General features: G+C 35.1%; 2 protein-coding genes across 3 annotated transcripts; one reads left to right on the plus strand and one right to left on the minus strand.

Moving 5' to 3' along the window:
* Positions 1 to 2168: 2168 nt before the first annotated feature.
* Positions 2169 to 3975, plus strand: LOC122308252 (RING-H2 finger protein ATL52-like). Its single transcript, XM_043121471.1, has one exon. The coding sequence runs from the start codon at positions 2412 to 2414 to the stop codon at positions 3588 to 3590; it is 1179 nt and encodes a 392-aa protein (XP_042977405.1). The 5' UTR covers positions 2169 to 2411; the 3' UTR covers positions 3591 to 3975.
* Positions 3976 to 13787: 9812 nt separating this feature from the next.
* LOC122307653 (ankyrin repeat and SAM domain-containing protein 6-like) lies at positions 13788 to 23754 on the minus strand. 2 transcript variants are annotated; one of them, XM_043120673.1, is made up of 7 exons: positions 23417 to 23754; positions 22124 to 22185; positions 21756 to 22021; positions 16041 to 16115; positions 15715 to 15777; positions 14405 to 14494; positions 13788 to 14186 (listed from the first exon to the last, which is right to left on the minus strand). In XM_043120673.1, the coding sequence occupies exons 1-6, from the start codon at positions 23518 to 23520 to the stop codon at positions 14450 to 14452; spliced, it is 615 nt and encodes a 204-aa protein (XP_042976607.1). In that variant the 5' UTR covers positions 23521 to 23754; the 3' UTR covers positions 13788 to 14186; positions 14405 to 14449. The 2 variants fall into 2 exon arrangements, with proteins under 2 accessions (XP_042976607.1, XP_042976606.1); XM_043120672.1 differs by having other exon boundaries at positions 13788 to 14193.
* Positions 23755 to 24268: the final 514 nt, after the last annotated feature.

The raw sequence follows: 24268 nt of genomic DNA on the forward strand, positions 1-24268 counted from the left end.
TTTCTAAAGTTAAAAAAATATTTGAATATATTTTTTAATATTATTTTTATTTAAAAATTTGTATTAATTTTTTTCTTTTGTTTTGAAAGTTTTAAAAACCATATTGATTATATAACAATTAGATAAAAAAAAATTAAAGATTTAAAATTAAAAAATATTATATATTTGAAGGTTTGTAATAATATATTTGAAAAAATTATCTCGTCTTCTTTTTTAGTATAGATTTAACATTTGAACTTTTTTATTATAATTTTTTTAAATTTTCATACAAAATATAATAAATAAGGAAAATTCTATTCATAAACCTCATATATTACACACAACTCTTCTTCTTATTTTTGAAATTTTTTTCTCTTACCAAATGTATGATATATAAATAATAAGTAGAATAATTTAATTATTTAAAAAAAAATAAAACTAAAAAAATTTAAAATTTTTTTAAAAACTTTTAGAAAAATTATATAGTATATAGTGTATAGAATTTATAAATAACAAAGCTCGATAAACATTTCAATTTTTTTTTTAATTTTTAATTTAATTTTTTAAATTTTAAAATAATAATAATATTAAAAAATAATATTTTTAACTTTAATAAAATTAAAACTTCTGATCTGCCCAACAAACCTTAGGGTCACTCGGTGTCGCCGACATGACACCGACAACTTCGTTTTCGTCGAAAACTTAGGGCATAAGAAAAGCAAAACAGACGAAGGTCCTAACTCATTATCTGTGCACCTTCCTCCAATGGGCTGTACATAAAAAGTGACCATTGTTTTAACTGTAACTTAACGGATGTCTTTCTCTATCAAAGTTAAATACCGTAACTCAATTTTTGTATAGAATACTATCTTATTACTATTTATTTCTTATTTTTTATATTTAATTTACTTTTTTATTTAATTTAATAATTAAAGAAGTAAATATTAGTAAAATTAAAATTTTTTTAATGATTAAAGATGTTAAAAAAATATTTAAAAAATAAAAAAATTTAAAATAAACTTGAGTAGTAAATGAGTAGTAATAGAGTAGTAACCCTATCACCTTTTGTATATCCTCCTAAATCTTGTTGGGTTTATTTTTCCAAACGTCTCAATTTATTTCATTTCAACTCATATTATCGTTACAATTTTTTCAAATCTTTACATAAAATAAAATAAATAATTCAATTTTTTCAAATCTTAAAATAAAAAATAATATTAAAAATTTTATTTTATTAATATTTTATTTAATTTTTAACTTCAATTTTAACTCATAACAAATAAAATTGTAAATTAAAGCTCAGGAAGCATAATTATAATTCTTGTGTATTTGACAGTATTCCCTATTATGGGGAGTAGATTCAATCTATTGAATTAGGTAGTTTATTGCTATAAGAGAATTTTTTATTCTTTAATTTCAATATTCATTCAATCCATTTTACAATTTAATAGCGATGTTTTATTAAAAAATTAAATTAAAATTTAAACTGTATATAATTATCCTATAAAATTATAGAAGATTCGATCAAGGTCTCTTTAAATTATTGTCCAAATTTGAACTCTTGAACGAGAGAAAAGTAGACGCATGGCGTAGATCCTATAAAATTTACTATTATATATATAAATATATATATATATATTTATATATTTGAATAATAATAATTTATAATTAATATTATAAAGTCTATTTTATATGTTTGTTTTCTTCCATTTTAAACGACTAAATTCAGTAAACAACTGGCAATAATTTTTTTTTTTATGAGAACTGTCGTAACTATAAAATAATTATATAAAAATAATTTTATAAATTAATATGATTTAATTGATTCGTTATATCTATTTTTTTAATAAAAATAATTTTAAAATATAAAAGTATTCTTACGACGGGATGGTCTTCATGTATTGGGACTTGGAAGGTGAGAATTCCTTTCATTTCCTGGGGGTGGGTCTATAGTATAGACTCTATATCCACTGCTGGTAGCTCCAGTTATATTATTTTAATTTTTTTATATTAAAAAAAATTATAATATTATTAAATAATATTTTTTAATCACTGAAAAAAAAAAAAAAAGGAAAAGAGAGCGGGAGCTCTAAGCGGATCCCTAGCTTTTACCTTTCCAGAAGGCGGAAATGACTAGAAAAAGGCCATTGACTCGTACAGCTTCCATAGGCTAAAAACCAAGAAAAAGGAAGCTGCCAAGCAAATGCACCAGTCTTTCACTGAAAATGAAATGTCCCAAAGAAAGCAACAAGAGAATCGTGAAAAGGTAAAACAATCACAAATTCTCTAATATCCCAAGTTGTGGTGAAAAATGAAGGCAAAAAAGCAGTTTCCATGCCTTCTCCGTCTCTCATTTCTTTCCATACACTAACGATTGAGTTGTTTCCATCCTCTGTTTTGATCCTCTGCTCTTTCTTGCTCTGTTTTTCGTTATGGGGTTTCAACTCAGAAAACCGTTAGTAAGAGAAACCAGCTTGCCTCGCCCTCCTTTTGCCCGCGTAAGGCTACGTAATTGTCTTCGTCCGCCACCAGAACCACTACCTCGCGACCATTCCCATTATAAGAACCGTTTGATTAACGCGGGTCCTATTATCACTGCCTGCATAATTGGCGGAGCTCTTCTGGTTGCAATTATGTTCTTAATCATTCGCAAGTACTACTCATCGACGAATAGTTCAAGGAGAAGAAATTCTCCAATTCTGTTTGATACCCGAGCAGATTTTCTTGATGAAGATCATGGCCCTGTGATCGATCACCCAATATGGTATATCCACACCGTTGGTCTCCAGCAACCCGTCATCGATTCCATCACAGTTTTCAAGTACAAAAAAGATGAGGGGTTGATTGATGGTACGGAATGCTCTGTTTGCTTGAGTGAGTTTGAAGAAGATGAGAGTCTTAGACTCTTGCCGAAGTGTAGCCACGCCTTTCACCTTCCTTGCATAGATACCTGGTTGAGATCACACAAGAATTGCCCCTTGTGTCGTGCTCCTGTAGTTAGCGACGTTGCCGGTTCTCAGGTACTTGCAACCGAACCTAACGTGAGTGTTTCGGCGGGTTCGAGTGGAGAAACCCAAGTGGAGAATCTTGAGAATTATGATGGGGTGGAAAGAACCCAAGTTGGAGAAGGTGGAACTAGTGAGGAAGTTGGGGTTGGAGATGGAAGTCTTAGTGCTTTGGCAATTGAAGATGGAAGGGGTGCTGAAATATCAAAGAAAAGTATGCAGAATTCTAGCTCTGGTAATCGTCATTCTCGAGTTTTAAGTAATTTGGATGACAATCAACGAGCTGTGAAAGAAGAAGTACAGCCAGTGAGGAGATCTGTTTCATTGGATCCATCTTCTGCATTGAGGATTTATCATGCTGTGGCAAATATAGTTGCTGATCAAGGAAGTTCAAAAGCCCAATTAGCAAACCTAAAAAGTTCTGGCAATAAGATGGTTGCTAAGCCAGAGAGTGGAACTTCGAGCATTTGCAAACTGATGAAAAGTTCTTCAATTGGACGTTCCCTGCAGAAGGGTCCCATTTCAATGAAAAGGTCTTTTTCCTCTAGCAGAAGGTTCTTGTCATCCAGACATTGCAGAAGTGCAAGCTCAACCCTTCCTTTATGAAGATGTCGAAGCTTCGTTCACAGTTTTCAAATCCATAATTTCAGGTTCGTGCTTAGATGAAGAAATCAGCTGGTGTTCTCTTGTTTCTACAGCAAAAGGATAAAACATGAGTTGCTTTTAAGTTTCAGGGCGAGCAGAAAGAAGCTGGTTCTCGCATGAAGCTTTCCTCATCAGGATGGTTTTGGCATCTGACATTTTAAGCTTCTGGAAAGTAATTAAGAGCATATGGATCCAAATGAGTGCGTTTGTAATAATTAGAATAGCTTCTGAGCTCCGAAAGAGAATTTAAATCTTGCTATTATTATTATTATTATTATCACAGTTCACATCTTCCATGGCTGGTGCCTTGTATATCTGAAATAGAGACCCAAACGATATTTCAGCAGGCTTTGTCAACATATATTTACGGTTTTGGATATTTACCAATACTAGTACGCCTGCGACCCAGCAGCCCTCTCCACTACGGTAGCACCCTACGGGCGGGGTTGCCCCCATCTTGCCCCCCACCCCCGCATGGGCGGGGGGTGGGGTTTGCACCCCAGCAATTCGTCCTTGTGATTCGGGGGCAGACCCATGATCCGTTCAGCCCTCCGTCTACAGCCACTCTTAGCTGTGAGTTGTCACAACGAAAACACCAAAAAAAAAAAAAAAAAAAAAAATCAGATCACACCAAAAAAAACACAAAAAAGAAGAAGAAAGAACTCAAATCCACAAGAAATTTATAAAACCATCTCAAATCCATAACAATACACATCAAAAACCAAAACTAGCAATAAGATTAGATCAAAACATCCAAAAATTTGAGAGTTTGAGGAAAAAAAAAACTAATGTTGTCCACGCCACCAGAAAGGAAAGAGAGAGGGGAAAGAGAGAAGATGGAGATGTGGGCTGTGCCGCCACGACAACTACAAGAGGAAGAGTGGGCAGCGGTGCACAACATAGAGGAGCTCAAAACAGCGCACAGAGAGAGAGAGAGAGGTGATTACGTAGGGAGGGGAACCCTAAACACCCTAAAAAAAGGACGTCATTTTGGTGTTCATATTTTTTTTTAAAAGATTTCATTTTGGTAATGAAATATTTTTATATATATAAATGCATATATATATAGGATTTCAACTAGGCTAAAGGGGGCCAAGGGGGCAGGGCTGGGCCGAGTGGGAAAGGTTGCCTGCGCTGCCCAAATGGTGGCGGGTGGCAGAGCCCTGCTGTCTACCCTTATTCTCTGCCTCAACATGCCTAAGCGGAGTCACCTAATGCCATCTCAGCCCTCGTTGCTCCATTCTCAAACGGCAAAAGGCCATTGAAAAAATATTTCCTTCATTGAATTTTTCAAATCCAAACAATCAACCGTAACAAAACGAAAATCAATTAAAAAATGTAACCTAAATTAATTCAAGACCAAAAAAGAAAACGCCATAGATCTCTTCTTCGCGACCAGTGAACAACACTATAGGTTTTTGGTTGGCAAAAATGAGGAGAGGAGGAGGAAGAAGAAGAGAGTAGAGGAGATGCTTAGAGAAGAAGATGAAGAAGGACAAGAAAGAGGAAAGGAGGAGGAGGAAGTGTAACAGTCGCTAGAAATTCAATTGTGGAATTTCTATTGACTTTAGGAACCTCGTGAAAACTCCGTAAGTTTACACGAATTGATTAATCGCATAGGTTTTAACATGTCAACATAGTTAGTGTTATCACTCACTATGGTGCTAGAAATGCGATTTTAATTATTTGAGATAGTTAGAAGTGTCAGAATACATTATAGTCTACACCACTAGGCTTAATTGAATATTTAGGATTTTTCAGTACTAAGTTTGTTACGTTTATTTTTCGAGTGAATAGTAACCTCGGTAAACGTACTAAGCGCAGTGTTTTTCAAAATCACAGTGTGTAATGTCCAAATTAAGTTAGCGAAATTTTATTTGGACACATGGAAATATTTTAGCCACCTTACTCTTCCAAGTCTACTCCACATTTGGAAAATATATTGAGCTGATTTTTGTAGACATTATTGGATAGAATATTTTGAGATAATCTTTTATAGATATTTTGGGTAGGAGAAAACCACACTCAACTCTCAAATCCAGCCTTATCACCTCCCTTATCTCGTCCATAAGTATGTCTAGCCAGCACCCATGAACTTATCTTCAATTACACCTTCCAATAAAAGATTATCAAACACTCTCTCTCGGACAGTTTTTAGGAGTTCTTTTGTACGCCCATTTCAAAGCTGTTGTTAGTGTTTTATCATAAAGTCTTCTTCATATAAGTTGTTCCTTTTTTAGTCTAGTTTACATGGATATCTTATTTTCCCCATTTAAAGATCATTTGGTCAGTCAAATATTATGTAAACTATAGAAAGGTCATTCTGGGAGATAAACTGGAGAATATGTTATAGTTTGGAGTTTTTGACCAAGCTAATGGATAGATATTGGTCCGAAATTTTTATGGAGTATTTTTAACATGTATATATGACTATTGGTTGAGGATTTTTGTATGATTAAAGGTTCTGATGAAAGATTTTCTTAGATTTAGAAACTTAGAAACTGGAAGAGGAAAAAACAGTTTCTATTTTGAGAAAGTTTAACTCTTTGGTGGTCTAAACCTATTCTAATGACTTTGATAATTTTATTGGAGGATCCTAAGCATCTTATATACATGTTATATTATTATTTTGAAGATATTTGATGTTAGTTTCAAAGATATGAAATTTTATGTAAAGAGATATTCAGATAAGCCAAAGTGTGGATGTTCTTGGCTAAATTTATGTTTTGGTTAATTTTTAACCATGTGATCTTGAATTAGAAGCTTATATATGTTTTAGGACATCTTTTTAAACCATGTGATGGTTTGGTTTGAAGATCACATATTTATAAGTCATAGATCAAAAGGTTGATCAAAACAAGTTGGAAACAAAAATCAATAGAAATAGCATATGAGAATTTCGGCCCTATGGAGTTTTAATAGTTGTGATTAGTTTTAAATTTTTCTAAATTGATATTTGAATTGAGGATAAAATTTACATGAGGCGTGTAAATTTTGGTGACTTTTGGAGTTAGTATGCAAAATCCTTAAGTTATGGGTAAAACGGTCATTTTCCTACATGCAGAGAGTAAAATAGAAATTTTACTCTTTAAGTTAGTATTTTCCATATTTTAATTTATTAGTGATTTGGTGCTAACTTTTAGAATCACTAATTACAGTTCCTTGTGATCGCGCTTAAGGTTTTGTAAGAAACGCGAAGATTGAGGTAAGTTTAGCTTTTAACTTACTAGCAGTCTATTGTGTATGTGTGCTAAGTAAAAGAACTACAGTGTATGTATGTATGTATGTTATCATATATGTCATGCCATGCCAAGTTATTACGTAATTGTCTATTATACAGAATTTATTCTGTCATCAATTTTTATCTGTTACATAATATATTCTGTCATGTATTACTATACATTACAAGTATGTCATGTTAAATATGTTGTCTGTTATATGTTATGCCATGTTACGAAATGTTTCTATCTCAAGTTGGTCATGTATTTCAAGTTATGTTCAAGTCACGTTATGTTACGTCAGGGCTTCAGTCCTTTTGTATTCCAGTCACGTTTCATCTTGAGTACATTCAGTTTGTGTAGAATACATAGGGCCACAACAACTGTGGAGTATGTATTTAACTACAATTGTGATGCGTAGAATACATGGGGCCACAACAACTGTGCAGTATGTATTTTTCATGTTAAGTCAAGTTTGTGTAGAATACATGGGGCTACAACAACTGTGGAGTATGTATTTTTCATGTTAAGTCAAGTTTGCGTAGAATACATAGGGCCACAATAACTGTGGAGTATGTATTTACACGTAGAATACATGGGGCCACAACAACTGTGGAGTATGTATTTTTCATGTTAATTCAAGTTTCAGAGCAAGTTCATGCTAAGTCAAGTTTCAGATCAAATTCATATCAAGTCAAGTTCAGTTCATGTTTCAATTTAAGTTATGTCAATTATGCTATTTTGTACGCTAAGTTATGCTTTAATTATTTATGAATTTGATTATACATTCATGCTTTTACTGTCATTCATGCATCATTAGCCTGTGTGGAAGTTTTTTTTTGTTAACTTGCTGAGATTTGTAATCAAATCTCACTGTGGTAGTCCCAACTACCATTCCTCCCAAATGGTAGATCTTGTTACAGGACCTGAAGGAGGATCAGGAGCTGACCAACTAGACACAATCGACTGAACGACAGTGCGTCGTTAATGTTAATATAGTAGTTAAATTACTACTTATACGATAGAGTTGCATCTCCAGTACTTTTGGATCATAACTATTTTGGACTAGTGCTGTGATCTTAGTTATTCAATGGATTTTTATATATGAAGTATGTTTTAAGTATTTGAGATATTTTCAGTTTGGTGCATAGTATTACTAAAGAAAAAAATTATCCGCTGCGAATATTGCATAATGTTAGATGCATATTAGGAATATTACATCTTATATGTCATGAACGGGGGCAGGTAATCTTGTGTTGCATGTCTCGACGTTTCAAATGTCCATCCGATCCCAAAAGGAATTTGGGGGCGTCACAAGAAGAGACGGTGAAAGGGTTAAAATTATGATTATATATATGTCTATATATATATTTAGGTGGGGTGGGCAAGAGGGTGGATATCCTACCTGTAACCCGCACTGATTTATTAAAAAAAATTCAATCGGTCTTGCATGGTCAGCAAATCGAGCAGAATTTTCATCAGTGTCAAGCAAGCTAGGCAGAACACATGGATGAGCTAGTGGACACCTCGTTGCATAGGCAGGGTTGTTTGGATTTTGAGATGGTTTCATCTCATTATATTTTAATATCCAAACTCTACTTAAACATATACTTTTAACTTTAAATTTTCAACATTTCATTTAATAATTACCTAATCATTACAACTTTATCAAGCTTTCAAACAAAACATAAAAAATAATTCAATTTTTTCAAAATTCTAAAACAAAAATAATATTAAAAATTTATATTTTAACAATATTTTAAATTTTTAGTATTTTTATTCAACTTTTTTCTCTTCTTTCCTAAAACTTTATAAAACAACATAATTCAAACTATTTAATTACTATTCATAGATTTCTCATCGTATTTTATTCCCTCAACATCCCCTAACTCTCCAAAGGGCTCGAAGAGTCCTCTTATTTTTATAATTTGAGGTTTTCAACATTTTAATTAAAAGAAAAATCAAGGAGACCCTAAATTTGTTTCAAAGTTTATTATCTTACAAATGGAAGTGAAAATCATGTGATCAATGATATATTATCCATGTATAAATTTAATTTAACTTTTTGTTTTAGCTTTTAATTGATAAAATATTAATTTATAAAGGAAAATGTTAATTGTACTTAAGAAAAACTTATAAAAAATTTATTCCTTCATGTGTTAGTTATTGATATGCTAAAAATTATAAAACTTGAAATTAAATTTTAATAAAAAAAAATGATAACATGAGTCTTCTATTTAAAAGTATATGCTCATTTATAAAACACTCTCTAATTACGGTAAGAGAACAATGCATCCTAGGGAGAAACAAGTTGATTTATATTTTATGTAAAATCATAAATTTATAATTCTTTTTTAATTGAAAGATGATTGATAATAATGTAAAATTAATATTTTCAATCATAAATTACAAAATGGAAGTACTCCGCATGTTATAACGGGCAAATCTCCCACATGAAACCAACTCTCTCCCCAGGATAAGTTCTCCTTTCCTCCCTAGTGAGTCAAACCCATCTTAACCTAGTTTCATTTTCAGTTTTCCCAACTAAACTAGAATTACATCGATAGTAGTCTCTCGTCATCCTTAATTAAGATAGCCTTAAACGCACCTCCCTTATCAGTATACTCATTTCCACCAACCCATATCAACTACCAGTCCACAACTCAAAATGCATAAACCACACACATCCATTTCCTGCATACCATTCAATTACCCCTGAACCCTTCCAGGTAACCCTGATATGAGTGCAACAATACCTAGCCCAAAAATGTAAAGAATCATCAAACCCTCGGACATCCCAAAATGGATCGACTTAAACTTATAGCCAGAAATTGAAATTACAGCATATCTTTCCGAGCATGTTCTCATTGGACACATCATCTCTTCCTAGCTTCTCAACAAACATGCATTGCATGCTACAATAAAGGCAGCATGGAGCTTCGTTATAGCGCTCTTAATAGAATACCAAAGCATAAAATACCTTTCTCTTCACTTTCCCAACACATAATGAAAGAATTAAGTTCTGGAACAGTGGCCATGGAATATCAGAGGCTTCCATATGTTGGTTAGAGATTGGCCTATCGGGCTAAGTCAGCAAGAAATAGATTTCAAAATGTCAACCTTCTGGGTGCAGATACAAGAACTCCCTTTAGAATACATGACAATAGCAAATGCAGAAAGACTTGCAAGAAAGCTAGGAAATTTTATTCTGATGGAGCAAGCCACGGACATGAGAATAATCCTGAGAAAATATATGCATATACAAATGGAAATAAATGTTGAAAATCCACTCCTTGGTAGCTTTCCACTCTCCCAGCCTAGAAGACAAGCAACCTGGATCAACTTCAAATATGAAAGGTTATCTAACTTTTGCTACTATTGTGGATGCCTCGGTCATATACAACGTGACTTTTGCCACGTCAAACATAAGGAATTAAGCTTATTGCATGATGAAAAGATGTTGACCTTTTCGTCATTCTGGTAGAGTACAATAGACTAAAGATTGGCGAATTGTTAATGTGTTGACATGATTTTGCCACCGATGCATCCTTGTCACAAGAAATTCTAAAAAGCTCTGAGAACATAACCTTCAATGGCCTATTGCACACTAAACATCCTGCCAAAACCTAATCCCCTATCACCCACCTCAAATCTGATGAAGCTTGAGAAAACCCCTCATCCCCTCAAATTTTTCTAAATGTAATTCCAAGTACTTAATAGTAAAGTTGCCACCCCACATTCCATAATACTAGCCTATCCATGATATCTTCAATACTTGATATAGCTTCAAAGCATAATGAAGGTAGCATAAGTGACAAAATTGATCCTTATTATCCTTTAGAAAAATCAATGTATCATCATTGAAAAGATGATGCGGCACAAATAACTCTTTAGAACTTCCGTAGCTTGCCAAAAACATGGCTAGAGTCCTCTCTCTCCACAGCCATAATCAACATTCTACTTAATGCCTCCATGACAACTACAAACAATAAGAGACATAATAGGTCCTCTTGTCTTAGGCCTTGACGGCTGCAAAAGAATCTAAGTGGCAAACTGCTCTTGAAAATATATATTATGTGATCAACCCGCACTATTTATCACCAGATCCACATCTCTATAGCAAATACAAAGAAAAATCCTAGTTGGCATGATCATAGGCCTTCTCCATTTGGAGGCCTCAGGGTTAACTCTCAAATTGCCACTATTTGGAACATGATCCATTAATCTCGTGCGTGGTGTATCTAGTTTGAGAGGGACAACCGGTGTTTTAAAGATAAGGAATGCCCAATGGACAAAATTAGATGTTTCTTCTTTAATACCTTATTTCTTTGGACTTCGGCCATTGTATTTAATAGAACTGGGGTCCATGATTTCCTAGTTTCACTAGGTTTCTGCCTTTGTATACTTCCTGTATACTTGAGTTATGCCTATTTACTTGTCTTAATAAAATTTTCTTACTTATCCCGAAAAAAAAAAAAAAAAAAAAAAAAAAGAATTATAGCCTAGTGCATATGATTTGAAGCCTTGAACTTCTCCAAAGGCATCTTGTGTGTGTGTGTTTGTGTTTTCAGGAGCTTGATTGGATTTTTTTTGTCGTTTTGTTTTGGAGTATCTTTAGATGTGTATGTATCTGTGATTGTTAGCAGATAGTGTTTTGTGATTGTATCTGAAATTGTAGTGCTTGATATTTGTTATTGGTTGGTTGTGCCGCACTTGCAAAAACAGATCAGTCATTTCTGACGTGATATTTTATTTTAATACAATTCACTTACCAAAAAGAAGAAAAGGAAACTTACTGCTTTTCACCTGGAACGAGTAGCGTATTCTCTTGAGGCTGCAAAGTTAGCTCTAATTAATGTCTCCCTTGGAATTTACGATGCTTCAGCTGGTATGTTACCACAACTCCTAGGCGGAAGTTTAGTTTAGATTTAGTGGAGGGTTCTTGCCGGTATTTCTCATTGCAATGAAAATATAATATGTAGTTTTCTCTCTTTTCGTACTAGTATCATCTAGGCAAGCAAGATCTCTCACAGAGGATGCCTTTTCTCACCCATCAATTATGTCTGTTAGCTACTACTCCTTTGAACATTGTTTTGCTGTCTATTCGGTGAATTATTTGAACTTCTTTGGATCTTTTGTCTCTCTAAAACATAGTTACAATACCTTCACGTTCCAATCATTAATTAATAAAATACCTATGAGCATATGTAGAATAGGTGCAAATTTACTCTGGGTAGGGTTTATATTCAAGAGACCTCTATGGTTAAGATAAGAATTGTTTTTGAAATTCTTTAGACAATAGATCATTAGTAATGTGTAAGGGGAAAAAAATTTGAAAACCATATAAATATAAATGTAGCATATGTTTTCAAATGGGGGTGTTAGATTTCATTTATGTATTTGTTTTCTCAACTCACCAGAAAAGGAAAGAATATTTTTTCTTTTAAAAAGTTTGGCACTCAATATGGCTGCTTCATCTACATTTCCAAGTGAATGTGTTGTATATTTGCTGCTATCTTGTATATATTATTTACAGAACATATTATGAATAAATATCTTATATATGTATGCTACGGCATTTTGTGCAGCCTTTCTTCCTACCAGTTTCAATGCATGTCCTCCTGGCAGCTTTAAGAGAATGGAGAAGATACAAGCAAGAAAAAAAGAAGTATTTGGCTTGGAAGACCAAAGTGATAAAAGATTTTTGATCATTTTACCTAAACTTGAGTTGACATGAACCAATTCCATGGCTGAGCCATTATGGAAATTAAGATAGATAAAGCCAGGTGAGTATGAGGGGAAATGATTTACCCGCTTCCAACTTTGTGGGAGAATCCAGGATTGTCTATTGTTGTATTTGACTTTTGATGTGTTTTTATTTCCCATTTCTTTGGTTGTGATTCCTCTCAGTTTTAGACTTGAAGCAAAACTCAAGATCAAAGTTTTGAATACCGTACCGGATGACAACCATCCTCATTTCAAAACTTTGAAAAAATCATGGCCCACCATTGGATTCGGACATGAGAGTTACTAATAGCGGATCTGTATGAAATTATCATTATCGAGATATTGTTATCTCAATTTGACACGAGTACAACTTGAAACAAAATGTTTAATTTATGGAGTGGATTCATAAGTTGAGTGTAGTTGAGATTGGGGTTGCAGTTGGAAGATTTTTTTTGTGATTTACCAACTAAATAAGAGAGATGTTATGGAGGAAATTTTGTTTGAAGACATTCTTTTGGACCGGATCATATGGCAATATTTATTTTGTATATTTCTGTATGAGATGTGTTAAATTTAGGAAAATTATCATTTCTATATAACCTGAAATAGATAATATTCATTCATCTCCCAAAATACTCATTTTAAGTGAATTAGATCTTTTCTTGTACGGATTTGAAAGAGTAAAACTTGTTTGCCACCTGGGTTGACCGCCATACTTGACCGCTGGTCAATTTTTTTTACTTAGTGATTAAATTAAAGAAGTGACTTATTGATATATTTTTTTTATTTTTTCAAAATATTTAAATATATTAAAAAATGTAAAAAAAATGAAATATATATATATATATATATATATATGAACCGGACGGCACAGTAGCCCCAATCTTAAAAGAGAGATGCGGGGAGAGTGTGTGCACGGAGAAACAACTTCTAGTCGCACAGGCATATATGAACAAATAATCGAGAAATATCTGTCTTGAAACAATCGCAACCTGATACAAATTCTAAGTTTTAATTTTGCTTTTAAGATCGGAGAATATTTTGTATGATTTTCAAATCACAGAATGTTTCACAACAGCGTTTTTAGCAGTCTTCTGCAATAATTTTCTATCATCCAAAAAATAATATAATATAATATAATATAAATAAAAAATACCAACCATTTAGTACTTCAATTGCAATTTTCACATCAATCAACTCCAACTCAGACATGTGAACTTAATATCCTTTATGTTTATACCGAGCTATCAAGTAATTTTCAGATGTAAACAAACAGCAGAATAATTTGCACAAAATGTATGTATCATGATCTCTAACTAAAAATTTAAGTCAATTTGGTCGCACGTAGATATCAAACATTGTTCATATAATACCTGACAAGGGCTAATTGGAAGTTCGACTACATGACGTTTTGTGCCTAAAATGTCAAAATCTGTAATACCTTGTGGAGTCGAACCGTGAACTTTGGAACGTATATACCATTGTGCCATCAAAGCAGAGGGACAACTTCTAGCAACGTGCAGGAAAAATCCAAAAAAATAGCTTCGTCAAATAAACCAGCAAATTCTTCCCATTGAACCCTCTTCCCCAGCTTAAGCCAACAATTTCATACCTGTTTACTATCAATTAAGCCACTATCAGCAATACAAATTTTATTTTATTTTATTTTATTTTATTTTTTTTTGTGTGTGGGGGGGTTAAGTAGCAACACAACCAGTAAAAAGGGGAACAAAAGAAACTACAAAAAATAAAAAATAAAGGAACAGAAGAAAATTAGAGGTGCTGATACAAGTCAAAACACAGCCTACTAACATGCAAGCCCTGCCATACCGATATAATGAAGATCCGGCAAATAACCTGCTCTACTCCCAGATGTCAGTCTCTTGATTCCAATGCTAAAAGTATTTTCTTTCTTGGACCCTGAAATCACCAAGGTAAAAGCCTAAATGGCTAAGAAGCTTTTGATGATGCAATTTGTATCATATAGTACACAACGCTTGCATGTGCCACGCCCAACTTTGGGGGCGGGGCTACGTAATAAATATGTGACAGTACCCAAGAGCAATTTAAAAAAAAAAAAAAAATTGCAGTAAAATCTGTAGTAACCCAACAATTTCTATTAACCAACTCTCAACATCTTCTTTGTCAACCAAAGCAATTAAAAATTGAAAAGGAATTCAGTTGGGACAAGTACAGACAAACAAAAAATAAGCTCAATTCATAAATGAATACATGACCTGTTCCCCTAATCCTACGGACCAATTGCTGCAAAAATTTAGGAAAATTGGCACCATAGTGAAGTTTCTTGGTGGGTTATTGCTTGGGATTAATGTGAAGGGTTTTGGAATTGGTAGGCATGAAAAACATTGGATCTTCACGACCTCTGTGCTAGTCAATAAGAAATCACAGTTGCAAAAATTTCTGGAAGTTGTTTGGCCTAGGCAGTTGCACTTTGGTTTCCTAAGCAATCACACCTAGGAAGGGGAAGATGACAACATCCCACAAACTTGCAAAGCCACTAGAAATTTTATGTAACTCTCCCCTGAACCACAAATACAAGCATGCCTTTGTATGTGCTATTTTAAGACCTTTTTCCTACAAGGACTAGGATTTCCAAAGAAAACAATGGTATTGGAATATTTTAAACCGAGTTGGAAAAACCAAAAAAAAAAAACAAATCTCAAAACAAAATTTTTGATAAGAAATATTAATTAATAAGTGCAAAAGGTGCAACCGATGTTCAATCTAAAAATATAAAATTAGATCTATGGGCTTCTGGTACAGCCCTTCCCGAAAAGCTTGGGAGCCTGACTACAACTGTGGGGAGAAATTTGGTGTTCTTTGGAATAGTTTTCAGAAGTAGAACTTTTCGTCTCGAAAAGGATTATTGGCAGGAGGGGAAAGTAATCACCTATCTGCACAATTCCAACTTTATACTATACATGTGAGAGAAGTTCTACAAATCAAATGTCAGCAGAAATAACTTGGATATTTCTCTTCTATACTTCTTGTATACCAGGGTTGTGCCCGTATATTGCCTTTCTTCCTCTTAAAGAGAGAACTCTTAAGATACTGCTTAAAATTAAAATTAAAATAAAGATGAAACTATGCATGTTGTGCCTGAGTCTCACTGGGTTTACCATCGGTATTCCTAAAGCTTTGAGGTCATCATCAGTCATGTGCAGTAGAGCCGCCATATCAACCTGCAGAAACAGAATGGAGTCCAACAGTTAAGACAAATAAAAGCAAAGACAGAAAACAGCATAGAAAGTACACGAATTTGCAATACAAAAAAAGATGCAAACATTTACATACTTTTTATTTATAAATAAATAAAATTTTATTCAATTAAAATAAATAGGTGTAGCCCAAGTATACAGGAAGTATATGAAAGAAAAAACCTAGTTATAAGTTAGGAGCTAGAAAATGATAAAGAAAGTCATGAACACTGGTTCCATTTACTTACTTCCTCGGCTTGAAAAGTAATAAGATACTTTTCGAGATCCAAATAGTGCAGAAATTCATCCACAGATGTACCAGCCTGCACAAAAAGAAGCGGAGATTAGAAACTACTGACATAGTGCATTTTCTGTAGATAGGTGGTTCATTGGAAGACTAAATCAATTCATTTGCGCAGGGTCAAGAAAAAAAAAATTAGTTTAAAGTCCAGGTGCGAAATAATCTCAATAAACTCTCACTTCATCAAGCTTGATCCAAAAATTCTTATTTCCAAGAAAATATTGTTTTGACCATTCAAGCTGAACTAATAAAGAAATTTGCACTGCATAATGGTAAGAAATGCCTCGTTTTTCAATTTCCTTTTATTTTTTTATTTTTTATATTATTTTTTATAAGTGAGGCTGTATTTCCTTTTAAATTATTTAACCCAATATAAAGCCCCTACTGGGCTATGGCCTTCCCAATGGGAGGACTCCCACTGCTTAACTGCTATAATTGTAAGATTTTGTCCCCATGTCTCAATTATAACCAGAAGATGTGGTAACATATAACCCTATTTTGAATTAAATACATATTTCTTTTTTTTTTTGATAAGTTTAAAGTAAATCCATATTTTTTTATATAAGTTTTTTTTTTTGATAAGTTTTTATATATTTTTTTATATAAGTAAAACTTTATTAATACCAATAGGCGTAGCCAAGTACAGTGGATGTATACAAGAGAAAACACCTAGTTGGGATGTGGACAAAACAAGGAAAATGATCCTAACAAAACCCTAGCCCAAGCCCAAAGACGTGCCTGCCCCAAACCACCACTGGTGCACCCATGCCTATCCCACCAAGCCAGGTTTTGCCCATACACCAAGCCACTGTAAATTCCCCAACATACTCCTCAATACTTGTACACTCCAAACGAGCCTACTAAAAACGTACAATTGGTTCTAACTTCCCTCTGGTCCTCCCTCCACTGGAACTACCTCCCTTAGTGTCATAGTTGATTTTCCAAGTAAGACGCTTTAGCTCTCTACTCTTCTTAGATATTGATTTTGGCTAAGTACACGACCCCTCTATTGCAATGAGTAATGCCATGAATTGGTCCTCAAATCCTTCGCAGGTAATCCCCACACATTGTTTGATCTCATTTACCTTGTCCAAAACCCAATCCGATGATGAATCAGCTATATTGTTAATTGGTGGGAGAGATAGTAGGGGAATTACATATTCTACAGACTCTGCTCCAAACTGTAGGCCAGGCCCTAAATCCTCACAAGGCACCAATGATCGCCCCATCCCTTCCTCCACACGAGCATCTTCTTGCATCTTGTCCACAGCGCCAGTGCTGTCACCACCTTGGCTATGTTTCGACCTGCAAGGTGCCTGAAGTTTGGAGTTAGCGGAAGTTTAGGGAAATTTGGGGTCGAAAACTCCCCCAAAACTTGGCAATACCTCAGGTTCTGTCGTGGGTGCCGCCGATTTGACAAAGAGAGCATTGACTACGCCACTCATCAACGAACTTTTCTGAGTCACCCTTGGTGAGAGGCAGTCTGTTTCATCCATCTCCATGCCAATACCCGATGTAGAACCCACTTTGAATGTAGATGATCCACTTCTCCTTTTGACCCGCCACACTCGCTTGGGTCTAGATATTGAAACTGGGCCAAACCCAACTTTCTTTTTTCCTTTATCTAATTTTATAGCATTTGGCCCATCACTTAAGACACCAAGCCCGCCCTTATATTGTGCCTTAAAGCACCATTACCACCTCTTAGCACACCTAGCCCTTCAAGGTTTTTTTTTAATCAGTAATCAAGAAATTTTATTCATAACAATAGGCAAAGCCTAAGTACACAGGGAGTATACATGAGAAGTACCTAACTAGAGTTTACAATTGAAAGTAAAAAGTCATGGACATTTAGTCCATTACAAACAATGGCCCCACCCCAAGAAAACAATGTTTTAAAGAAAAAACTTTCAGCTCCTCCATTGTTCTCTCATGGTTTTTGAAGCTTCTATCATTTCGCTCCCGCCAAATACACCAACACATACATATAGGGACCATTTTCTAGATTGCTGCACTTTCTCGGAGACCTCTCCAGCATGCTGGAAAATCCACTAATCTACGGGGCATGACCATGATAATCCAAGTCTTATAAAAAAATCAGCCCACATGGTCTTGGCCACCTCACAATGTAGAAACAGATGGTCAACTGATTCATCATCTTTCTTACACATGTAACACCAGTCCAACACCATTAACCGATGTCTCCTTAGGTTATCTACGGTGAGAATTTTGCTCAATGCCACTGTCCAAACCAAAAACGCTGCTTTTGAAAAAGCCTTCGTCTGCCAAATGCTCTTCCATGGGAATGTGGGCATGCCTAGGCTCAATAAAACTTTGTGAAATAATCTAACCGTGAATTTACCTTTCTTGGAAGGGTGCCAAAACATTTTGTCCATAGTAGACTTGGTCTTACATACGGAATACAACGCCGCATAGAAGTCTGTGATAACCTCCAACTCGCAGTCTTGGGCTGCCCTAGTGAAGTTCACATTCCATTGAGGGGAGCCACTAGAAAAAGCCAAAAGATCTGCTATCACTGTATCCTTTACTTGTATTAGCTCAAATATGGTGGAGAAAGTGTCTTTGAGACATGTTCACCTCACCATTTATCATGCCAAAATCAATCTCTCACAAGAGTCATCACCCACTACAATATGTGTATGTCTCTTGAAGGTCTCCCAACCCTTCCTAATATTTTTCCACAAACCCACCCCATGTGAGCCACGTACCTCATTCGAGCACCAATCACCTCATGTTTCCCTAACCTAAGCAACTATGACAAAATTCCACAGGGCCCCCCTTTCTTGTTGGTACCACCACAACCATTTACCCAATAGGACTTCACCTAGCCCTTCAAGTTTTGCTGATAACAAAGCAACCTCAGCCTTCAACTCAGCAAGCTGGTTTTGCATCTCTTTTAATGTACAGTGCATCCCATTAGGACCCAAACAACCCAATTCGGACCCCTTCTGAATTGGAGTATGTCCATGTGCAATCTGTAAAGGCTGCATAGCCTTTTCACTGCTTTCCTTCTCACCCCTATCAGCAAACTGAGTCACTAAAGCAGGATGCGTATTCAGAGCTTCTATATATGAACACCTCACCACCGTGGCTGTGCTCGGGTCTTTTGCTTCAGGCCCATATTGTTGTCATTAGTAGATAAATTCTTTTGGCTTTTCCCCAATGACCCATTGTGAGGGAGGAGATCAGCAAATCTGCACAACTCGACAACAAATTTCTCCCAACTCAGGCCTTCATACCCTTCCGGAATTACTAGAACCCCCTGCCTACCTCCTTCACCATATTCGGTTACAGTTAAGAATATACCATGTACATTGGAGCATTTTTGAGCCACGAAGGCTCTATTTCCTTCAGAGCATGTGTTTGATTAATTTCATTTGTCTTACCGCCTAAAACACAACTTCCACCGTCTCCACCAAGCACCCTATACCACTACAACCCATAACTAGAGACCTTCAAACCTGTCAGCTCTTCACAATTTTTATTGAGGACCTCCATGCCTCTAGTGAAAATTCAAAAGTCTTGGATTCCACCCAAAAGCACACAAACTGACCCATAATGATGTGAATACTGAGTGAAACAGAGAACTATTTCCGGCAATCATCACCAGAAAAAGCCATCTGTGCTCTCATTCTGCTAGAGCAGCAAACCAGTGGTCAGAACCTTTAGATGTAGGAGCAGTAGCAAGCTAAGCGATGCGATGCGATGCAGAAGCATAAGCAAATATGTGCATGCCCAGAACTTCAAGAGCTTCCGTGTGACGTGAGAGAACTTCAAAACGAGCTTCAATGAGACAATGAAGTTCTTGTTTGGAGAGAGACGTCCGATGACGTCTCTATCAACTGTAAGAGTATGTTGGAACACCGAAGGTTAGGGTTTCGGCATCCTCTTGTTGATAGGCAGTCTCTATCTCTCACTTTCAGCGTCTCCAAACAACAAGATTTGTTGCCAAGGAAGATCACGACGCCGGAGTTCTCCCAGCAAAGTCGTCAAATGCCTTCAGCTCTTTCTGTGTCAACGACACAGTCGATGGAGTCGCCGGTTATATGGGCTATGCCACCACGCTCTTAGGACTCACAAATCGAGGCCGAGAGAGAAGTTAACCACAGTGCCAAATCATTCTCATGAAAAAAGAAATAATGATAACAACTAAATCCATATTTAAAGGGGTAAATAATGCCAAGTGACAAAATAGATTCAAGATCATAGTTATAGAGATATTTCCCCTTGTAGTATAATACATAATGTAAAAGCATTACACTTTTTTCTCAATTTTAATATTACAAGAATCAGAATTTTTAGTTGCTAAGACGATCACTCTGCAATAAAAGCCCATGTATTTTCATATGGCAAGTAATGACACAAAACTGTCCTACGTCTTAGTCCACCACTGTCAAAATTCTTACTTTAGAAGGAGGGATTTCATGTATTGCATTTTTTTTATTTAACAGAATCAGGCACCTTATAAAAATAAATAAAAAACAGAAACAAGCAACTTATTTGCTCAGACGGTTAGATTGGGATACCTCATTCTGATAAGTGATGAAGGTAGGTGGTGTATAGAATCTCACATTGTTTGGTAAAGAGAAGTTTTTGCTCTTTATAATGTTCCAATGGGGTTCCAATTGTAGAATTGACTAGTTCTTTTGAAGAATAGGCCATGTGGCTAGGGCTTTCCATTGGGGCATTACAAATGATATCAGAGCCTATCCCAACAAAAAATATGGGACTTGAGTTGTGGCACCTACGATGGACTAGCCCGACAAGAATGTTGGGAATATAAAGAGGGAAGAAAAAAGGGGGGGGGGGGGGAGAGAGAGAGAGAGAGAGAGAGAGAGAGATTGTGATAGGAATATTGCTTGCAAAAGCTAGGTTTAATAGGTGGACCCTACACCCATCACATTTTTGCAGTAAGGATCCTATTGCTCTTCTCTAACTAGTGAATCCCATCACACCAAAACACAGGCAACTGCAATAAAACACACATTGAAATCAATATAATATCCTTCAATTTCCCACGTTTTCTTCTCACCATAAACTGCTTCTCTTCTTTTTTTACTTTTCCATATTTACAGCTTGCTTCATTCCCACCATACTTTAGTCCAAACCCTTGAGGGCACTCCATATTTCCTGAGAGACCTTAGGACATACTGTTGTGATTAGCAACAAACCCTAGGATAATTCACTCAACATTGACAAAGTTTTGGAAAGCAAATCGTAGCGAAGCATGCACAATCACATGATGTCCAATCACATAAGTTTCCTATTATAAAGCTATTCCCTTTCCCAACCACCAAACTCACATAAAAAACACACACACATAGTAAAACTATGCGAAAACTTCATCCTGGTCCTAATGTGTTTTTATCAAATGATGCAAGAATGGCAACATTTAAATATCCCTAGAGAAAAATTATGTAAGAATGTGCATAAAACTCCAAACCCTATGATGATATAAATGTTGTCTATCCTAATAGAGTTCATATTTAAATACTAACCTAAACATAACCCCCCCCCCCCCCCCCCCAAAAAAACAAAAAAAAAAAAAAAAAAAAACAACAACTCATTAATCTTCCCTGCAGTTGTACATGGAGTCATGAAAATGAAAGAAAAGTAAACACAGAAAGAAAGAGGCTCATGCCTTTTGTGGAGCTTTCTTTTTAGAAGCAGGGTTGGTCGCCTTTTTGGCCTCTGTTGCAGGGGCCTCAACAGCTACACTTTTCTTGGGTGGTCTAAAAGCCTCCAGTTTTGGCTTTAAGGGATCAGTGTTCACTAATTGTGTATTAGTCAGGCCAGACAGCTTTTCACGTAGATCCCTCACACCTGAAAGAGGCCCACTTTGAGATGCTTGTTGGATATTTTTCCTTTGGAGCTTCAAACGGAGATCTCGAGCCCCAACCTTGTGATCTACATAAGCCATTAGTTAAAAACCAAATAAAGAAGATTTAGTAATATCTTACAAATAAGCAAGTATTAGTTGCATGTCACAGTATTAGAGAGAATTCATACTTGAAATTTGGGATTCATCATCATTATAAAGATCATGTTCCCACTTGTCATCTTGCCTATGCCTGCAAAAGATATGCCATTCAATTGATTATCAATATATTTGGCCACAATAAATGTGGAGAACTCAATCACTTACAACAAAAAACCAGAAGATATTGATGGAAAGGGGAATATTTTCTGAAAAACTGATTGCCACTTGATTAACCAGATAGCAGACACTACCATGCAACATAGAACCCACAGATTCCAACTTGAAACCATAAATGGATAAACATAAAGCCAACCAGCCGCATATAAGATAAATCCTAGATAGTTTATATACGGAGGTGCTCTTGAACCTTCAGGAAGTGCAATTCACCATTTGTTAAAAATATTCATATAGTTTGGCTTGCAGTGCTAGATAGACAGTTTCAAACTAAGCTTGAAACCTTTATTTTTGTATCCCAACACCCCCCCTCCCTCCCTTCCTACCTCTGAGCAGATTAAAAAAAGGGAAAGAGTTCTATAATTGATTTTAAGCTCTACTAGGGGGGTAGAGATTGGTGATCAAGAAAGAAAATGTCATAATTTGATATCCAGTGATTTTGTAAACAATTAACAGATTCAAAACTAAGAAAGTCAAATTAACTTCTCTAATGACCACCTTTTTTTTTTTTTTATACAATGGGGGAGGGGGGTTTCGAACTTCTCTAATGAATATCGTTTCCATTAAATTCGTGTATAATATCATCAGCAACATTATCATAGAAAATCACAGGTACCCTTCAAATTTTGGTTTTAAAAAGAACAAAACATTGAGTCACAAATTAGTCAGTCTGGGGAATGCATTCTCCCTGTGAAACGCAATTCCTTCTCGATTCTCACAGAAATAGAATGCCCACATTATAAGGAATGACTTTAAGCAGAAAAAAACTAAAGTTTTAACGAATGCAGGGAACCACGGATACTATACTAAATTCTTAGAATTCTCAATGTAAAATACACATTGACATTTTAGTTCAAGTATAAACCCGAAATAAGCTCTGTCTCCAAGCCAAAAAAAGAAGAAAAAACCGTCCCCATAAACCACCATAGAATAAAATGCCCAAAGAAAGGGGAAAAAAGATAAAAATAAATAAATAAATTCACATGCCTACGCCAGAAATCTGTATCAGCTCGAAGCTAAAGGCAGCGTCGGAACTACGTAGTAAAGTAAATTATTAATCGAAGAAAGAAGGAACAATTTCTTGGAGGAGATTTTCCTTGAAGCCAATTCCAGGGGAAACAAAAGGAAAGTAAGAGGAGAAGGCAAACCTCTTGCCGGTGACTTGTCGACGCCGAGTATCACCAACGGAGGTCCCATTGAGTCGGTCTTTTACTGACCTCTTGGCTTCGACCTCCTCTCGATCAGCGTACATCTTCTTATAGAACTGTATTCCTTACTAGTTAATTAACAAATAAAAAACCCAAACCCTAAACCTACCCTTACCGGGAATAGTTTTTTAAGAGAAGAAGAATCTGTTGGTTAAGGAAGAGTTCTTGGAATTCTAGTGAGCGAACAAGACCCTTTAGAGGGTTAAAAACAAGAACCAGAAATAGTTCTGCTCCGGATGTCCTTTCAATTCCGGGGAGGCAGAGGGAACGATCGTGCAATTGAAGCTTGTAAACCAAAAGAAATGAAACGCCGCGTTTTGATCAAATCTGGATAACCTTTTTTTTTTTTTTTTGTAGAATTTCTCATTGAAAAATAGAATAAAATATTATTATAATATAATTTTTTAATATTAATTTTGTTTTAAGATTTAAAAAAATTGAATTGTTTATTATATTTTATGTAAAAATTTACAAAAATTATAATGATCAAATGAGATGAAATGAGATGTTTTGGATAACCAAACGGGACCTTAAATCCTGCGGAGTTGGGGGCAGTAACAAAGGAGAAGTTGAAGAAGAGAGAAAGATTGAAGATTTGATTTCACAAATCTTTCATTTCAATACCTAAACGCTATAAATATAAATATTTTTTAATTTCAAGTTTTTCATCTAATTATTACAATTTTTTAAAATTTCTAAACAAAATACAAAAAATAATTCAATTTTTTTTTTAAATATCAAAATCCCGTAAAATATTTTAACTTAAACTATTTTACTACTATTCATAAATTA

Source organism: Carya illinoinensis, chromosome 4 (assembly GCF_018687715.1).
Source record: "Carya illinoinensis cultivar Pawnee chromosome 4, C.illinoinensisPawnee_v1, whole genome shotgun sequence".
Lineage (NCBI taxonomy): Eukaryota > Viridiplantae > Streptophyta > Magnoliopsida > Fagales > Juglandaceae > Carya > Carya illinoinensis.

What these genes read in the sequence shown, in the direction of transcription:
- LOC122307653 (XM_043120673.1), bottom strand. Translation starts at nt 23,520, where the DNA reads ATGTACGCTGATCGAGAGGAGGTCGAAGCCAAGAGGTCAGTAAAAGAC. An exon ending in TGATGAATCCCAAATTTCAA is followed by an intron (nt 22,022 to 22,123) that starts GTATGAATTCTC and finishes TGGCTTATGTAG; the next exon opens with ATCACAAGGTTGGGGCTCGA. An exon ending in AAGCTTTAGGAATACCGATG is followed by an intron (nt 14,495 to 15,714) that starts GTAAACCCAGTG and finishes TGGTGATTTCAG; the next exon opens with GGTCCAAGAAAGAAAATACT.
- LOC122308252 (XM_043121471.1), top strand. Translation starts at nt 2,412, where the DNA reads ATGGGGTTTCAACTCAGAAAACCGTTAGTAAGAGAAACCAGCTTGCCT.